A 14535-nucleotide genomic window follows, 5' to 3' on the forward strand; every position below is an offset into this window, starting at 1 on the left:
CATGAACATGGTATATTTCTCCATCTATTAGTGTCCTCTCTGATTTCTTTCACCAATGTTTTATAGTTTTCTATATATAGGTCTTTTGTTTCTTTAGGTAGATATATTCCTAAGTATTTTATTCTTTTCATTGCAACGGTGAGTGGAATTGTTTCCTTCTCTATTTTCTCATTATTAGTGTATAGGAATGCAAGGGATTTCTGTGTGTTGATTTTATATCCTGCAACTTTACTATATTCATTGATTAGCTCTAGTAATTTTCTGGTAGAGTCTTTAGGGTTTTCTGTGTAGAGGATCATGTCATCTGCAAACAGTGAGAGTTTTACTTCTTCTTTTCCAATTTGTATTCATGTCTTTTTCTGCTCTGACTGCTGTGGCCAAAACTTCCAAAACTATGTTGAATAGTAGTGGTGAGAGTGGGCACCCTTGTCTTGTTCCTGACTTTAGGGGAAACGCTTTCAGTTTTTCACCATTGAGGATAATGTTTGCTGTGGGTTTGTCATATATAGCTTTTATTACGTTGAGGAATGTTCCTTCTATTCCCGCCTTCTAGAGGGTTTTGATCATAAATGGATGTTGAATTTTGTCAAAGGCTTTCTCTGCATCTATTGAAATAATCATATGGTTTTTATTTTTCAATTTGTTAATGTGGTGTATTACATTGATTGATTTGTGGATATTGAAGAATCCTTGCATCCCTGGGATAAAGCCCACTTGGTCATGATGTATGATCTTTTTAATGTGTTGGATTCTGATTGCTAGAATTTTGTTACGGATTTTTGCATCTATGTTCATCAGTGATATTGGCCTGAAGTTCTCTTTTGTTGTGGCATCTTTGTCAGGTTTTGGTATTAGGGTGATGGTGGCCTCATAGAATGAGTTAGGAAGTTTACCTTCCTCTGCAATTTTCTGGAAGAGTTTGAGTAGGATAGGTGTTAGCTCTTCTCTAAATTTTTGGTAGAATTCAGCTGTGAAGCCATCTGGACCTGGGCTTTTGTTTGCTGGAAGATTTCTGATTACAGTTTCAATTTCCATGCTTGTGATGGGTCTGTTAAGATTTTCTATATCTTCCTGGTTCAGTTTTGGAAAGTTATACTTTTCTAAGAATTTTTCCATTTCTTGCAAGTTGTCCATTTTATTGGCATATAATTGTTGATAATAGTCTCTTATGATCCTTTGTATTTCTGTGTTGTCTGTTGTGATCTCTCCCTTTTCATTTCTAATTTTATTGATTTGGTTTTTCTCCCTTTGTTTCTTGATGAGTCTGGCTAGTGGTTTGTCAATTTTATTTACCCTCTCAAAGAACCATCTTTTGGCTTTCTTGATTTTTGCTATGGTCTCTTTTGTTTCTTTTGTATTTATTTCTGCCCTAATTTTTAAGATCTCTTTCCTTCTACTGACCCTAGGGTTCTTCATTTCTTCCTTTTCTAGGTGCTCTAGGTGTAGAATTAGGTTATTTAGTTGGCTTTTTTCTTGTTTCTTGAGGTATGCCTGTATTGCTATGAACCTTCCCCTTAGCACTGCTTTTAGTGTCCCAGAGGTTTTGGGTTGTTGTGTTTTCATTTTCATTCATTTCTATGCATATTTTGATTTCTTTTTTGATTTCTTCAATGATTTGTTCGTTATTCAGCAGCGTGTTGTTCAGCCTCCATATGTTGGAATTTTTAATAGTTTTTCTCCTGTAATTGAGATCTAGTCTTACTGCATTGTGGTCAGAAAAAATGCTTAGAATGATTTCAATTTTTTTGAATTTACCAAGGCTAGATTTATGGCCCAGGATGTGATCTATCCTGGAGAAGGTTCCGTGTGCACTTGGAGAAGAAGGTGAAATTCACTGTTTGGGGGTGAAATGTCCTATAGATATCTATTAGGTCTAACTGGTCTATTGTATCATTTAACTTTTGTGTTTCCTTGTTAATTTTCTGTTTAGTTGATCTATCCATAGGTGTGAGTGGGGTATTAAAGTCTCCCACTATTATTGTGTTATTGTTGATTTCCCCTTTCATACTTGCTAGCATTAGTCTTACATATTGTGGTGCTCCTATGTTGGGTGCATATATATTTATAATTGTTATATCTTCTTCTTGGATTGAGCCTTTGATCATTATGTAGTGTCCTTCATTGTCTCTTTTCACAGCCTTTGTCTTAAAGTCTATTTTACCTGATATGAGTATTGCTACTCCTGCTTTCTTTTGGTCTCTATTTGCGTGGAATGTCTTTTTCCAGCCCTTCACTTTCAATCTGTATGTGTCCCTCGTTTTGAGGTGAGTCTTTTGCAGACAGCATATATAGGGGTCTTGTTTTTGTATCCATTCAGCCAGTCTTTGTCTTTTGGTTGGGCGTTCAACCCATTTACATTTAAGGTAATTATTGATAAGTATGATCCTGTTGCCATTTTCTGTATTGTTTTGGGTTCAAGTTTATACACTCATTCTGTGTTTCCTGTCTAGAGAAGGTCCTTTAGCATTTGTTGGAGAGTTGGTTTGGTGATGCTGAATTCTCTCAGCTTTTGCCTGTCTGTAAAGCTTTTGATTTTGCCTTCATATTTGAATGAGATCCTTGCTGGGTACAGTAATCTAGTCTGCAGGTTTTCTTTCATCACTTTAAGTATGCCCTGCCATTCCCTCCTGGCCTGAAGAGTTTCTATTAAAAGGTCAGCTGTTATCCTTATGGGGATCCCCTTGTGTGTTATTTGTTGCTTTTCCCTTGCTGCTTCTAATATTTGTTCTTTGTGTTTGATCTTTGTTAATTTGATTAATATGTGTCTTGGGGTATTTCGCCTTGGGTTTATCTTGTTTGGGACTCTCTGGGATTCTTGGTCCTGGGTGATTATTTCCTTCCCCATTTTAGGGAAATTTTCAACTATTATCTCCTCAAGTATTTTCTCATGGTCTTTCTTCTTGTCTTCTTCTTCTGGGACTCCTACGATTTGGATGTTGGGGCATTTAAAATTGTCCCAGAGGTCTCTGAGATTGTCCTCATTTATTTTAATTCATTTTTCTTTTTTCCTCTCTGCTTCATTTATTACTACCATTCTACCTTCTAACTCACTTATTCTATCTTCTGCCTCCATTATTCTACTGTTGGTTCCCTCCAGAGTGTTTTTGATCTCATTTATTGCATTGTTCATTATATATTGACTCTTTTTTATTTCTTCTAGATCCTTATTAAACTTTTCTTGCATCTTCTCAATCCTCGTCTCCAGATTATTTATCTGTAACTCCAATTTGCTTTCAAGATTTTGGATCAATTTCACTGTCATTATTTGGAATTCTTTATCAGGTAGATTCCCTATCTCTTCCTCTTTTGTTTGGGTTGGTGGGCATTTATCCTGTTCCTTTATTTGCTGGGTATTTCTCTGACTCTTCATCTTGCTTATATTGCTGTGTTTGGGGTGGCCTTTCCGTCTTCTGGCAGTTTGTGGAGTTCTCTTTATTGTGGAGTTTCCTCGCTATGGGTGAGGTTGGACGTGCAGCTTGTCAAGGTTCCCTGGTTAGGGAAGCTTGTGTCAGTGTTCTGGTGGGTAGAGCTGGAGTCTCTTCAGTGTCTAATTTCCTCCCTGACTCTAGGGGGTGGTGGTGGTGGACACTTTTTAAGGCTCACTTGTTCAGTCCTGTTCTGCGAAGGGAGGAACACTGCAGAGCTCTGGCGTCTGTGGGGAGTGCTCGCAGTGTCCCGGCCACACTGGGTGTGCCCCTGCTCACGGCGTGTGTGCTGTCCTGGTCTACACTGCACAGGCTCTAGGTTGCTCTGCCGGGAACTGTCTGAGGCAGGCACTGGGTAGTATGCACTTCCCAGGTCTAAGCCGCTCAAGTTCAGGTTCTCGGGTACTCCACAAAGGCGCAGACTTGGTTGGGCCTGTGTTTTGTGTCTTCCCTGGACCGAGCAGCTCAAGTGACCAGGTGTTTGGCAAGCACAGTCGCTGCAACTTAACACCTCCTGGGTTCCTCCTGCTCGGTTTTCTGTGTATACAACCGGCACACCTTCTCAGGCGGATGGTAACCAGCCAGAAACCCAAAAAGTCTTGGTTAACACTGAAGCCTGCCTGCAGTTTGGTATCGGATGCCTCTCTGGGGCCGCGATTGCCCCCTTCTGGCTCTGGCTGCCCTTCCCTGCCTGTCTCGGCAGGGGATGGGCCGTACGCAGCCAGCTAGTTCTGCTCAGTCCTTTGTTCTGTGAGCGGGACTGGCGGAGTCAAGTTAGGGCTTTTCGCGGGGTAGCTACCCCACAGTCTGGTCTACTATCTCCAGTCAGCTCCCCGAGACTGCCCTCGCGGCATTCAGGCCCGGTCCTCTCTCTCCATTATTCACTTTATAGCAGTGGTCTAGAACCAAACCCACAGTATTTCTGGGATATCAAAACTGAAAATGGCCCTCAAGTTCCATCAGAGGAGGACTACTAAATAATGCAATGCAGCAGAGCTGTGAAAAAAGAACAAAGAACTCTGATCCAACACAGAAACCTCCTAAAGATACACTGTTGAGTGAGGGGAAAAGATACAGGAAACTGTATAGAACGTTCCCATTTACATTACAGGAAAAGGAAAAGAGCAAAAAGGAAAATGACTGTGTATGCATTTGATAGGTTAAAAAAACAAACTCTAGAAGATCAAGAAAATAATAGGAAAAGGGACAAAACCAAGTAGAAAAGAGCCAAAAACTTTTCAGTGTGTGTCTTTATGTCTTTCCTTATTGAGTGTTGTGACTCAGTGACCACCTTAGCAACTGCACAAGTCTATTCTGGTTGTGGCCACTGGGACTGTATGACAGTTTCCTGCCAGGACACAGAGTGCAGCGAACCATGAGATCAACAGTGCCCAGGATGGGAGGTCAGCTCTCCAGGGCTCACAAAGGGGACATCTCAGGGCTCCCACTGGCCAAACACAAGGCATAGGTGGTGGGCAGGCAGCTTACTCCAAGGACAGAGACAGTCACACCAATCTCTGCTAGGAAGACAGTGATCTGTGTGTTTCAAGCAAAGAATTATGTATAAACCGATTTCACTTAAGCTAGAATAGGAATGCCACAATGTTGGCCAGATACTAATGAAAGACAGGACTGAACCTTTTCCACCACTTCATTCTACAGCAAAAGATTTGACTTCTTCTTCAGAAAAAACTAATTTGCCAATTTCCCAACTCCCCCATTCACCTGGGCCCAAAACTTCCCTCCCTGCTTAAAGACCACCTACTCCCACCTTGTGGAAGCCTGCTGTCTCCTGGGAATGGGGCACTTGGTTCTTTCCTGGCACCTTTCCTTCCATGTTCCCACAGTTTAGACTGAGCCCTGAGACCATGATCCCAGCTCCACAGCTTAGATGCTGAGACTTCAGTAACCACGATCTAGGGTCCTCCAGTAACACATCAGAACCTCTCCAGCTGGCACCCCGCTTTCACTTCCATTCTTGCCTCTCCACACTCCACACATGCTTCTGCCACAGGACCGTCCCAAAGCCCCTGCCCCTGAGCTGGAGAAGACGGCCTGAGCTGGCGGGAGTGAAGGCTCCACAACCACACACACTGGATGTGGTAACACTGGCTGGACCATCTGTCTGTCTCAGAGACACACAGACTCTTCCTTTTCCTTCACACAGTTTCCCTACAATGTACTTCACAAAGTACCAGAGTGGTCTCCAGCAGCACTGCTCTTGATAAAACTGGACTTTTAGCAAAGCCCAGTCCACAGGGTCACAGAGAGTCAGACATGACTGAGAACACACACAACAGATACCAAGCAGAAGTTAGCAACAAATCGACCTTCCTCTAAAAAGCTTGCAAAGATCCCAACATAAGAAGCCCCAGAAAATAAAACCAACCCTGCCAGGCAGAAAGGTCTCCTAGAATGAATAGTGAATTCCGGGGAACAAATTCACCACCTGACAGCCCTGCCCATCATATCAGGTCTGGAGAACTGATTTTACCACAGAGGCAGGAACCACACGTCCTCCATGGGGCCTAGGAAATCATCTGTTCAAACCATGAACCTAGATGAGACATCACAGCCAAGTGATTACAGTATCCAGATATTCAGATTCACAAACTACAGCCTACCCCTACCCTGCCCATGCCTAGGCCCCAAGCCGGCTAAGGAGGGAGTGGGTGGGGGAGCTGGGAACACTTACTGTGTGGGATGTGCTGGCGGAGAGCGGCATGTGCGTGGAGGCGAGGCTGCTCTGGTGGCTGGAGAGGGAGCTGGAAGACAAGACGGCACCACGTGTCCACCACGGCCCTCCATACCAGGGGCCACTTGGCCAGGCAGGCTATCCATGAGCTTGCCTTGTCCCCCCATGGGAAGGAAGGTCTGGATGGACACCCTTCATTCCACATCACCTTGGACAGGTGTTCTGTGGTTAGAAATGACCTAAAGGCTTGCTCAATTGCCATGAGGATCCAGGACATCCTTCCCTGGGAACCTGCAGAGCCCGCTTCAGGGAGCTCCATCTGCTCTGAGACTGTAAATGGTAAGAACAGGATTGTACTAAGAACAGTCAGCCTTGGAGACCACCCCCTTAAATCTGTGTGTGTGGGAAGAAATTTCCTATGTTGGCCCCACACACCAGAGCTTGAATGCCCATCAAATACAGAATTCAAGAAGCCTGGCTTCTGCTCCAGGCTTCATGAGGCAAGAGGAGAACTCTGCTCAGAAGCTAGGTGAGGAGCCGCCAGTCCGGTCCTCCTATGCCTGTGCTGATCACTCATCTTTGAACCCACAGCAAGTGCCACACAAGAGACCTGCTCAGAAATCCCCCAGCACTCTCACCCCACATCACAGTGATGGGGCCCAGAATATGGGGCAGGGGTGAGGCACGGGGCCCCCTCCTGAGGGCTAAAGAGGAGTAGAAGCGACCTTTGGCCCCACCCCATTCCCAAAGACCCAGGGCTGTGTGACAGCAGAGGTGTTACAGGCGGCAAGGCTTTCACACCTGGCGCCTGAGACCCCACCCGAGCCATACCGCATTACTGCGAAAGGCCAGGATGAAAGGCAGGGGCAAATGTGGGCTCTGTCCATGGACACAGCCATCCAGAAGCTTCAGGACTTGGCCTTGGTGCCTCGGACTCTGGGTCCCTGTTGTCCCCGTACCTGCTAAGCTGAGAGAGGGGACTGCTGGACAGGTCTCCGGGCTGGGACAGGGAGGGCAGAGTGGCAGTGTGCTGGGATGCAGGGGGCAGAAGCGGAGCGCAGGAGGTGGTGCTGGGCAAGGAGGCCACAGATGGGAGGGCAGAAGGAGGGTCTGTTGTCTTTGGAGCTGGAACGGATGAAGTAGCTGTAAGAAACAGATCAGTTTAGCTCCAGAACCAAATGTGAGTATCGGAGAAATGCTCAATGTTTTGTGACAGGTTGGCTGGGTTGTGACACATACAAAATGACACCCCAGGGGACAATGCATGAGCAGGCTGCAGGCGGGTTCTGCCCTGTCTGCTGTGATGGTGGGAAGGATGGTCAGAACATAGGCCCCAAGCGAGGAGGGAGATACATCTTTACCATCACACCCAGTCCCGATGTGGGGGTCAAATCCTCCTGACTAAAGGAACCTGACCCTAAGCTGCACCCAGACACGGAAAGAGGCTCAGAGACTGACAAATACGGTCACAACATGAACACAAGGGACAGTGACCACGTGGTGGGGGAACCACCCAGGGGTTAGGTCTGCTTCTATCAAATGAGTATCACAGCAGGCTGACCTCAAGAAAGTTCACTGCCAGTAGAAGGGAGGAAGGGGCTGAAAGCCCTCTCCAGGGTACATACAATGGAGAATAACACACACCTGAAACCTGAGGAAGACACCCCTGCCCTCCACAGCTACTTCCAAAAGTGAGCATTTTCTTTGCATACACTTCAAAAGAACAGACCTCAGAGCACATAAATGCATGCAGTAGGCTTTCAGAAGAATAAGAATGCAATCAATCCCAGCTGCAGAAAAGACTCAGTTTTAGTGCCATCCACACATACAACTCAGATATGTGCTTGGAAATAAAGCATCATTGTCTTCTGCAGTTAGGAGGGGGCAGCACCTTGCTTCAGGAGGCCCTGAGAGTCCACGGGACATGAGCTAGTCTCCGAAAGGGAGGATAGTTCAAAAGCCAGCACAGGCAGTGACAGGGCAACACCGAGCATGGTCAGTTCTTAGAGTGGTCCTCACACCCCTGAGGCTTTTCACTGACAGGCCTTCCCAGATGGCACCTGTTCTTCCAGAAATCAGATAAAGACACCACAGATGTCCCTGGCCCAAAACTCACCTCCCTGGGTATTAGATCACATCAATGACAGGTTCATAGAAAGTGTGTGGTGAATGTGAGTGTGACAGTGTGTGTGTGTGTGTGTGTGTGTGTGTGTGTGTGAGAGAGAGAGAGATGGTTAGAGAAGAGCGCATGGGAGATAAAAACCTATCTAAAATGCACACTGTTTTATGGACATCTCACATCTCATTATCTCATTTGAAATCCTCAAATAAAATCTCTTAGTAAACCTCTGCGTGTTCTCAACTCCACACCTGGGCCAAAGAAACTTTCTACCACAGACTGAGCAATTCACACTTCCTGTGACATCTAGTGTTCTCAGATGAATGTTATCTGTTGCTCTGGCGGTCCCTGAACACCAGATCCAACTCGGGGTAAATCAATGTGTCATTTCAATTCCAACTGAGGCCCATTCCTGGTCTGGCAAAATTCCACAGCCACACTCCCAAAAATTTATAAATAAAAAGAGGGTCCTTCTGGCTTCCATACCCAATAGATATCCATTTGCTTCACTGAATGATCAATGAAAATTGATTTCATTTTAGATTATGACCATAATCTGATAAACTAGCCAAGAACAAAAGGAACAACTAATGGGAATTCACCTACACTAACTCCAGTGATCACTGAGCTGTACTAGATTTGGCGGGCTCTCCCTCCATTTCTCCCAAGTATTTATAGTTAGCAACATTTTCTCTCTCTCCTAAACCAGCATGCCAATCTCTGCTTTAAACATCTTTCACATTACTGAAGTGAAAGCCCTCTTAAACCTCCTGGAATCTGGGCCTCTGAGAAAAGCATATTTTAAATCCAACCTACACTCCACACTGGGGATGAAGTCTTAAGACAGCAGAATGATACAAGACCCCCTTCTTGCTGTAAATATATTTCTAGTAATACCATCACCTACAGTCTGGTCACAGGGCCTCTCTAGTTCAACTCTAAACTGAAAGAAATGTTGCCAATGATGAGTCAGAGATAGCTCTCAGAAAAGGAGGACTACTTTTGCAGAATTAGCCATTGGCCAATCATTTTCCCCACCACATCAGTTATGCTCTTTTTCTGTCTGTGGTTTCCACCAGCCACAACAAGAATAGTTAGCTCATATACTTACTGTCTACTGTCTGCTGACTTCGACTACCACCATGTCCATTCTATAAGAAAGAGAAAATAAAGTAAGTAAACCCTCCATCAAATGACAACCTAGTTGGGATTTAGCCACAAACATATGAAGATTATGAATTAAGCAAAGAACTATGACCTGTTTTATTTTGTTTCTTAAGAAAAGGAAAGGCAATACAACAAATTCTTAATAAGTCCCAGCAAGCTGACCTTATTTACACCAAACTGGTTATTTAAGGAAGTAATAAGAATAAAAAATAAGGCCAAAAGCACAGAAAGCAATGAAACAGTCCTAAAAATTATTAAGCCACAGGCAGGACTTGGGAACTCTCACTATATTGAAATCACCACATCTCATGGACATTCTGTCTCCTGAGTACCCCACATACTAGAAAGTAAGTGTTTCCAAATTATAATGAAGATAACTTTCATGCAAGGAATTATCATATTTTATATCATTCAATTGGTCTGAGTTAACCATGAAGCACTTCCCTAGAACCTTCAAACAGAAACAGGCATCCTCACAAAGAAAACCTTACTTCCACAGATGGGGTGTGGAGACCTGGCAGAGAGGTTGAGGGCTTCTCTGGTGGCTCAGTGGTAAAGAGCCACTCCTGCCAAGGCAGGAGATGCAGGTTTGAGTCAATCCAGGAAGACCCCACATGCAGCAGAGCAACTAAGCCCGTGTGCCACATCTACTGAGCCGCTGCTCTAGAGGCTGGGAGGCAACTACTAAAGCTTGTGTGCCTAGAAGCCCGTGCGCAAAAACAAGAGAAGCCACAGCAGTGAGAAGCCCGCACATCCCAACTAGAGAGTAGCCCTTGCTCGCCACAACTAGAGAAAAGCCTCTGCAGCAGTGAAGACCCAGCTCAGCCAATAAATAAAAAAATAAACTTATTATTGAAAAAAAAAAAACAACAGTGACTGACAGTGGAGCCTACAGGGCTCAGACAGGCTCTGGATGGGACAAGGAAGCTGAGGAGACGATCTTCTCAGAACAGAAATTCAGTACACCTTCTTTTCATAAAATCCTACATACAACACATTTTATTCTTAAAATAATTTGAGATTATTTACAAGAAATGTAGACAATAAAACAGGACTGCTAGAGAGAAATAAAGCAAACAGAGCTAAAAGACTGAGAGAAGGGAAAATCAGTATAAAGGGCACATGCAGAGCAATCAAAGTTCTCTCCTGTTCCGCCTCCCACTCAACGATGGTTCACTGTTTGGTAAATATACACATGTGACATCAAGCATATTCCTCCAAGACAGCACAAAACTGACATACAAAGTCTTCTCAAAACTATACCAGGGCTTCCCTAGTGGCTCAGTGGTAAAGAATCCACCTATCAATTCAGGAAACATGGGTTCAATCCCTGATCCAGGAAGATCCCACATGCCTTGGAGCAACTAACCCCATACACCACAACTATTAAGCCTGTGCCCTAGAGCCTGAGAGCCACAACTACTAAAGTCCCCATGCCTTAGAGCCTATGCCCTGCAACAAGACAAGCCACCATGAGAAAACGGTACACCACAACTAGATAAAGTCCTTGTAGCAAGAAAGACCCAGAGAGCCAATAAAAAAATAAAAAGACTCACTAGACAAAAAGACAGGAAAAAAGGAATGCAACAGCTGCCATCACATCTTGGGAACACTTCATTTCACCTAGAAAATCATTTTTAAAATACAAACACTGGACCACATGTAAAAATAGATAGCCACTGGGAATTTGTTGTATGATGCAGGAAGCTCAAACTGCTGCTCTGTGACAACCTAGGGGGTGGGATGGGGTGGGAGGGAGGTTCAAGAGGGAGGGGATATATGTGTATGTAAAAGTGAACGTGTTAGTTGTTCAGTCGTGTCCAACTCTTTGCAACCACATGGACTGAAGCCCTCCAGGCTCCTCTGTCCATGGAATTCTCCAGGCAAGAATACTAGAGTGGGTTACCATTCCCTTCTCCAGAGGATCTTCCCAACCCAGAGACTGAATGTGGGTTTCCTGCACTGCAGGCAGATTCTTCCCAACTGAGCCACCAGGGAAGCCCCAGGCTGATTCATGTTGATGTATGGCAAAAACCGACACAAAATTATAAAGCAATTATACTTGAATTAAAAATAAATAAACCTTAAAAAAATACAAACATTGGAACAGTAAGGTCCTACTGTATATCACAGTGAACTGTGTTCCATATCTTATAACCTACAATGGAAAGGACTCTGAAAAAGAATATATACATATAACTGAATCACTCTGCTGTACATGTGAAACTGATACAACATTGTAAATTAACTACAATTAATTAAATAACTTCAATTTTAAAACTATTAAAAACAGAAACAAAAATTTCACAAGCAATGGACAAACTGACACAATAAAGAAGTCATTATTATTAGGGATGAAGGAAATTCTAGGCAGAAGCATGTTGGGAACAAAAATGACATCAAATGATCAAAAGAGATCAGAAATCTAGTTCAATTAGCTGAGCAAGAAATGAGTTGAACAGTGATATGGACAAGAAGAACAAAAGGTCAGGTTAGAGTTGGAACTGAGATGTCATGCAGATGACTGAGATTTAAAGAAATGGTCTGATTTATGTCTTACACACTAAAGACCAGCACTTTCCAAGGGAACAGAATATTCTGCAATAGTGGAAATACTGTCTGTCTGTACTTGGTAGTGTACTATAGTGACTGACCAACCATATCTAGACAGACAACATTTAAATCGTGGTGTGTCAGAGAAGCTGAACTTTAACTACCATATGTGGCTAGTGGTTACCACGTTGGAAATCACAAAAATAAACTTCTTACAGAATATATATCAAAAATACACGGCTTTTTAAAAAGGTGTCAACCCAGAAAGAGAAATACAGGTGGAAAATGAGAGCAACAAGATGTTATACAGTAGAAAGCAGATGCCAGACAGTAACTGCCTTAGCTGACCTGGTAAAGCCAAATCCTAAGCAAGTAGTTGAGAAAATCAGAAAACCATTCAACTTATATCCAAGAACCATACCAAGCAACTCAGTACTAATATATATCACATGACTTTGGAACTGGGTGTCGAGGCAGGGCTAAATGTTAGAGAAATTTTTAAACTCTGCACAGCAGGGTGAACGCGCCCTTCCACCTTCTCCCACAGGCTCTAAACTTCATCGATGAATATTTAACAGCAGCCTTCTCTTTACACTAGGTTTTTAAGACACTGACAGACAGGTATAGGTCCTACAGGGAAGAGACTGGAAGAAGAGTCCCTGAAGAATCCAAATAAATCAAACAGGAAAGGCCCACAGGGCTGATGAAGGAGCTCCCATCCCTACAGAAATGGCCATCCACACTGTCCCTCACTGAAGCCCATGGCCAACAACCGACCCCTACAGACAGTTTCAGTGTTAAGTGGGCACACTGGATTGACCAGACATTTGAGGAAAACATCCAACATGAAAGATGGAAAAGGAAGGGAGGAAAAAACTCTTAAATCAATACATGCAAATATTTCCTCACAATCTTAGAAGGAAACTTAAGAAAAGAAAATGTATCCAAATGTCTGCTATGCCAATTCAACTGTTTCTATTATTTTCATGTTCTCACCACTTTAAAGTAGCTCTCACTAGTAAGAATGTCTGCCTTACAGGAAAGTGAAACATTACAGACTATAGTCCCCACCTACCCCACCGAAACCACTGCACAACTCAGGGTGTATTCTAACCCTATCTGTATACCAGGTGTCTGGGTCCATTCACACAATCCCTATGTATGGGTGCGTGAAACACGGGTTTCAAATGAGATGGCCACAAACTATATGGATTCCTCTCAAAAGGTTAGCCGATTTCTAAACTCAAATTTTCTAAAAGGAAATTTCCCAAACTACATATTGAGCTCCAACTGGAATCTCCTGTGAGAATAAACCTGAAAGACCACTTGCCGTGATGGTTCCTGGAGCTGACTCCGACGGACTCACAGAGCTTTGGTATGCGATCCTGTTATGCACAGAACTCTGGTCGTAGGAGGAAGATGTTGTTACTGGACTAGTGGAGCTCAAAGAGGAGCTGGTCAGACTGGAGGAGGTAACGACGGAAGTTGTGTAGGTGGAGTTCTGTACTGCACTGGTCATCGGTAGGGAGGTATTCAAAGAATCACTACAGAGAAAAAAGACATGAGACACAAATCTGTCACTTCACGAGGTAGAACAATTCATGAGGTAGAACAATTTCATCTCTTGTCATAATAAATTAATTAAATAAACATATCTGTAACTATAAAATTTATACTGCTGCATCATTTATATCATGCAAATGAAGATTAAAAGAACAATTAATCCCTCCTGCCAAATTAGAGCGACCTAATTTGACAGTTCAAAACTGGGAAAAGAGTATGTCTAAAGACTACACTGTGACCCTGCTAATTTAACTTATATACAGAGTACATCATGCAAAACAACAGGTCAGACAAAGCTCAAGCTGGAATCAAGATTGCTGGGAGCGATATCAACAACCTCAGATATACAGATAATATCACCCTAAGGGCAGAACATGAAGAGGAACTTAAGAGCCTTTTGATGAGTGAAAAAAGAGAGTGAAAAACCTGGCATAAAACTCAACTTTCAAAAAACTTTGAATGTTCAAAAAGATACAGCATCCGGTCCCATCACTTCATGGCAAACAGAAGGGGTAAAAGTGTAAACAGTGGCAGATTTTCTTTTCCTGGGTTCTAAAATCACTGCGAACAGTGACTTCAGCCACAAAATTAAAAGATGCGTGCTTCTTGGAAGAAAAGCTATGAAAAACCTAGACAGCATATTAAAAGCAGAGATATCACTGCCTACAAAGGTCCATATAGTCAAAGCTATGATTTTTCCAGTAGTCATGTTATGGATGTGAGAGTTGGACCATAAAGAAGACTAAGCACCAAAGAATTGATGCTTTTGAACTGTGGTGTTGGAGAAGACTATTGCAAGTCCCTTGGACTGCAAGGAGATCAAACCATTCATTCAGTCCTAAAGGAAATCAACTCTGAATATTCTATTGGATGGACTGATGCTGAAGCTCCAATACTTTTGCCACCCAATGCAAAAAGCTGACACACTGGAAAAGACCCTGATGCTGGGAAAGACTGAAGGCAAAAGAAGGAAGCAGCAGAGGATGAGATGGTTAGATAACATCACTGACTCA

The 14535-nt window shown here is 43.3% G+C and overlaps 1 protein-coding gene and 1 non-coding gene across 10 annotated transcripts in view; both read right to left on the reverse strand.

Annotated features, from left to right (window-relative positions):
* The window catches only part of UBAP2 (ubiquitin associated protein 2), a 130874-nt gene that overhangs the window by 10831 nt on the left and 105508 nt on the right, over window positions 1-14535 (reverse strand). For all 9 annotated transcript variants that reach the window (XM_055427297.2, XM_055427296.2, XM_055427299.2 and 6 more), the window contains 4 exons: window positions 13290-13503; window positions 9351-9390; window positions 7080-7263; window positions 6121-6190 (listed from right to left, as the gene is read on the reverse strand). In XM_055427297.2, the coding sequence (XP_055283272.2) occupies window positions 6121-6190; window positions 7080-7263; window positions 9351-9390; window positions 13290-13503 (508 nt within the window). The remainder of the gene's footprint in view (window positions 1-6120; window positions 6191-7079; window positions 7264-9350; window positions 9391-13289; window positions 13504-14535) is intronic.
* Window positions 7911-7994, reverse strand: LOC129557665 (small nucleolar RNA SNORD121A). Its single transcript, XR_008686265.1, has one exon. It is a non-coding gene; the product is annotated as a small nucleolar RNA SNORD121A (small nucleolar RNA).

This window comes from Moschus berezovskii, chromosome 7, assembly GCF_049115385.1.
Source record: "Moschus berezovskii isolate FMDL1 chromosome 7, NW_MosBer_1.0, whole genome shotgun sequence".
Lineage (NCBI taxonomy): Eukaryota > Metazoa > Chordata > Mammalia > Artiodactyla > Moschidae > Moschus > Moschus berezovskii.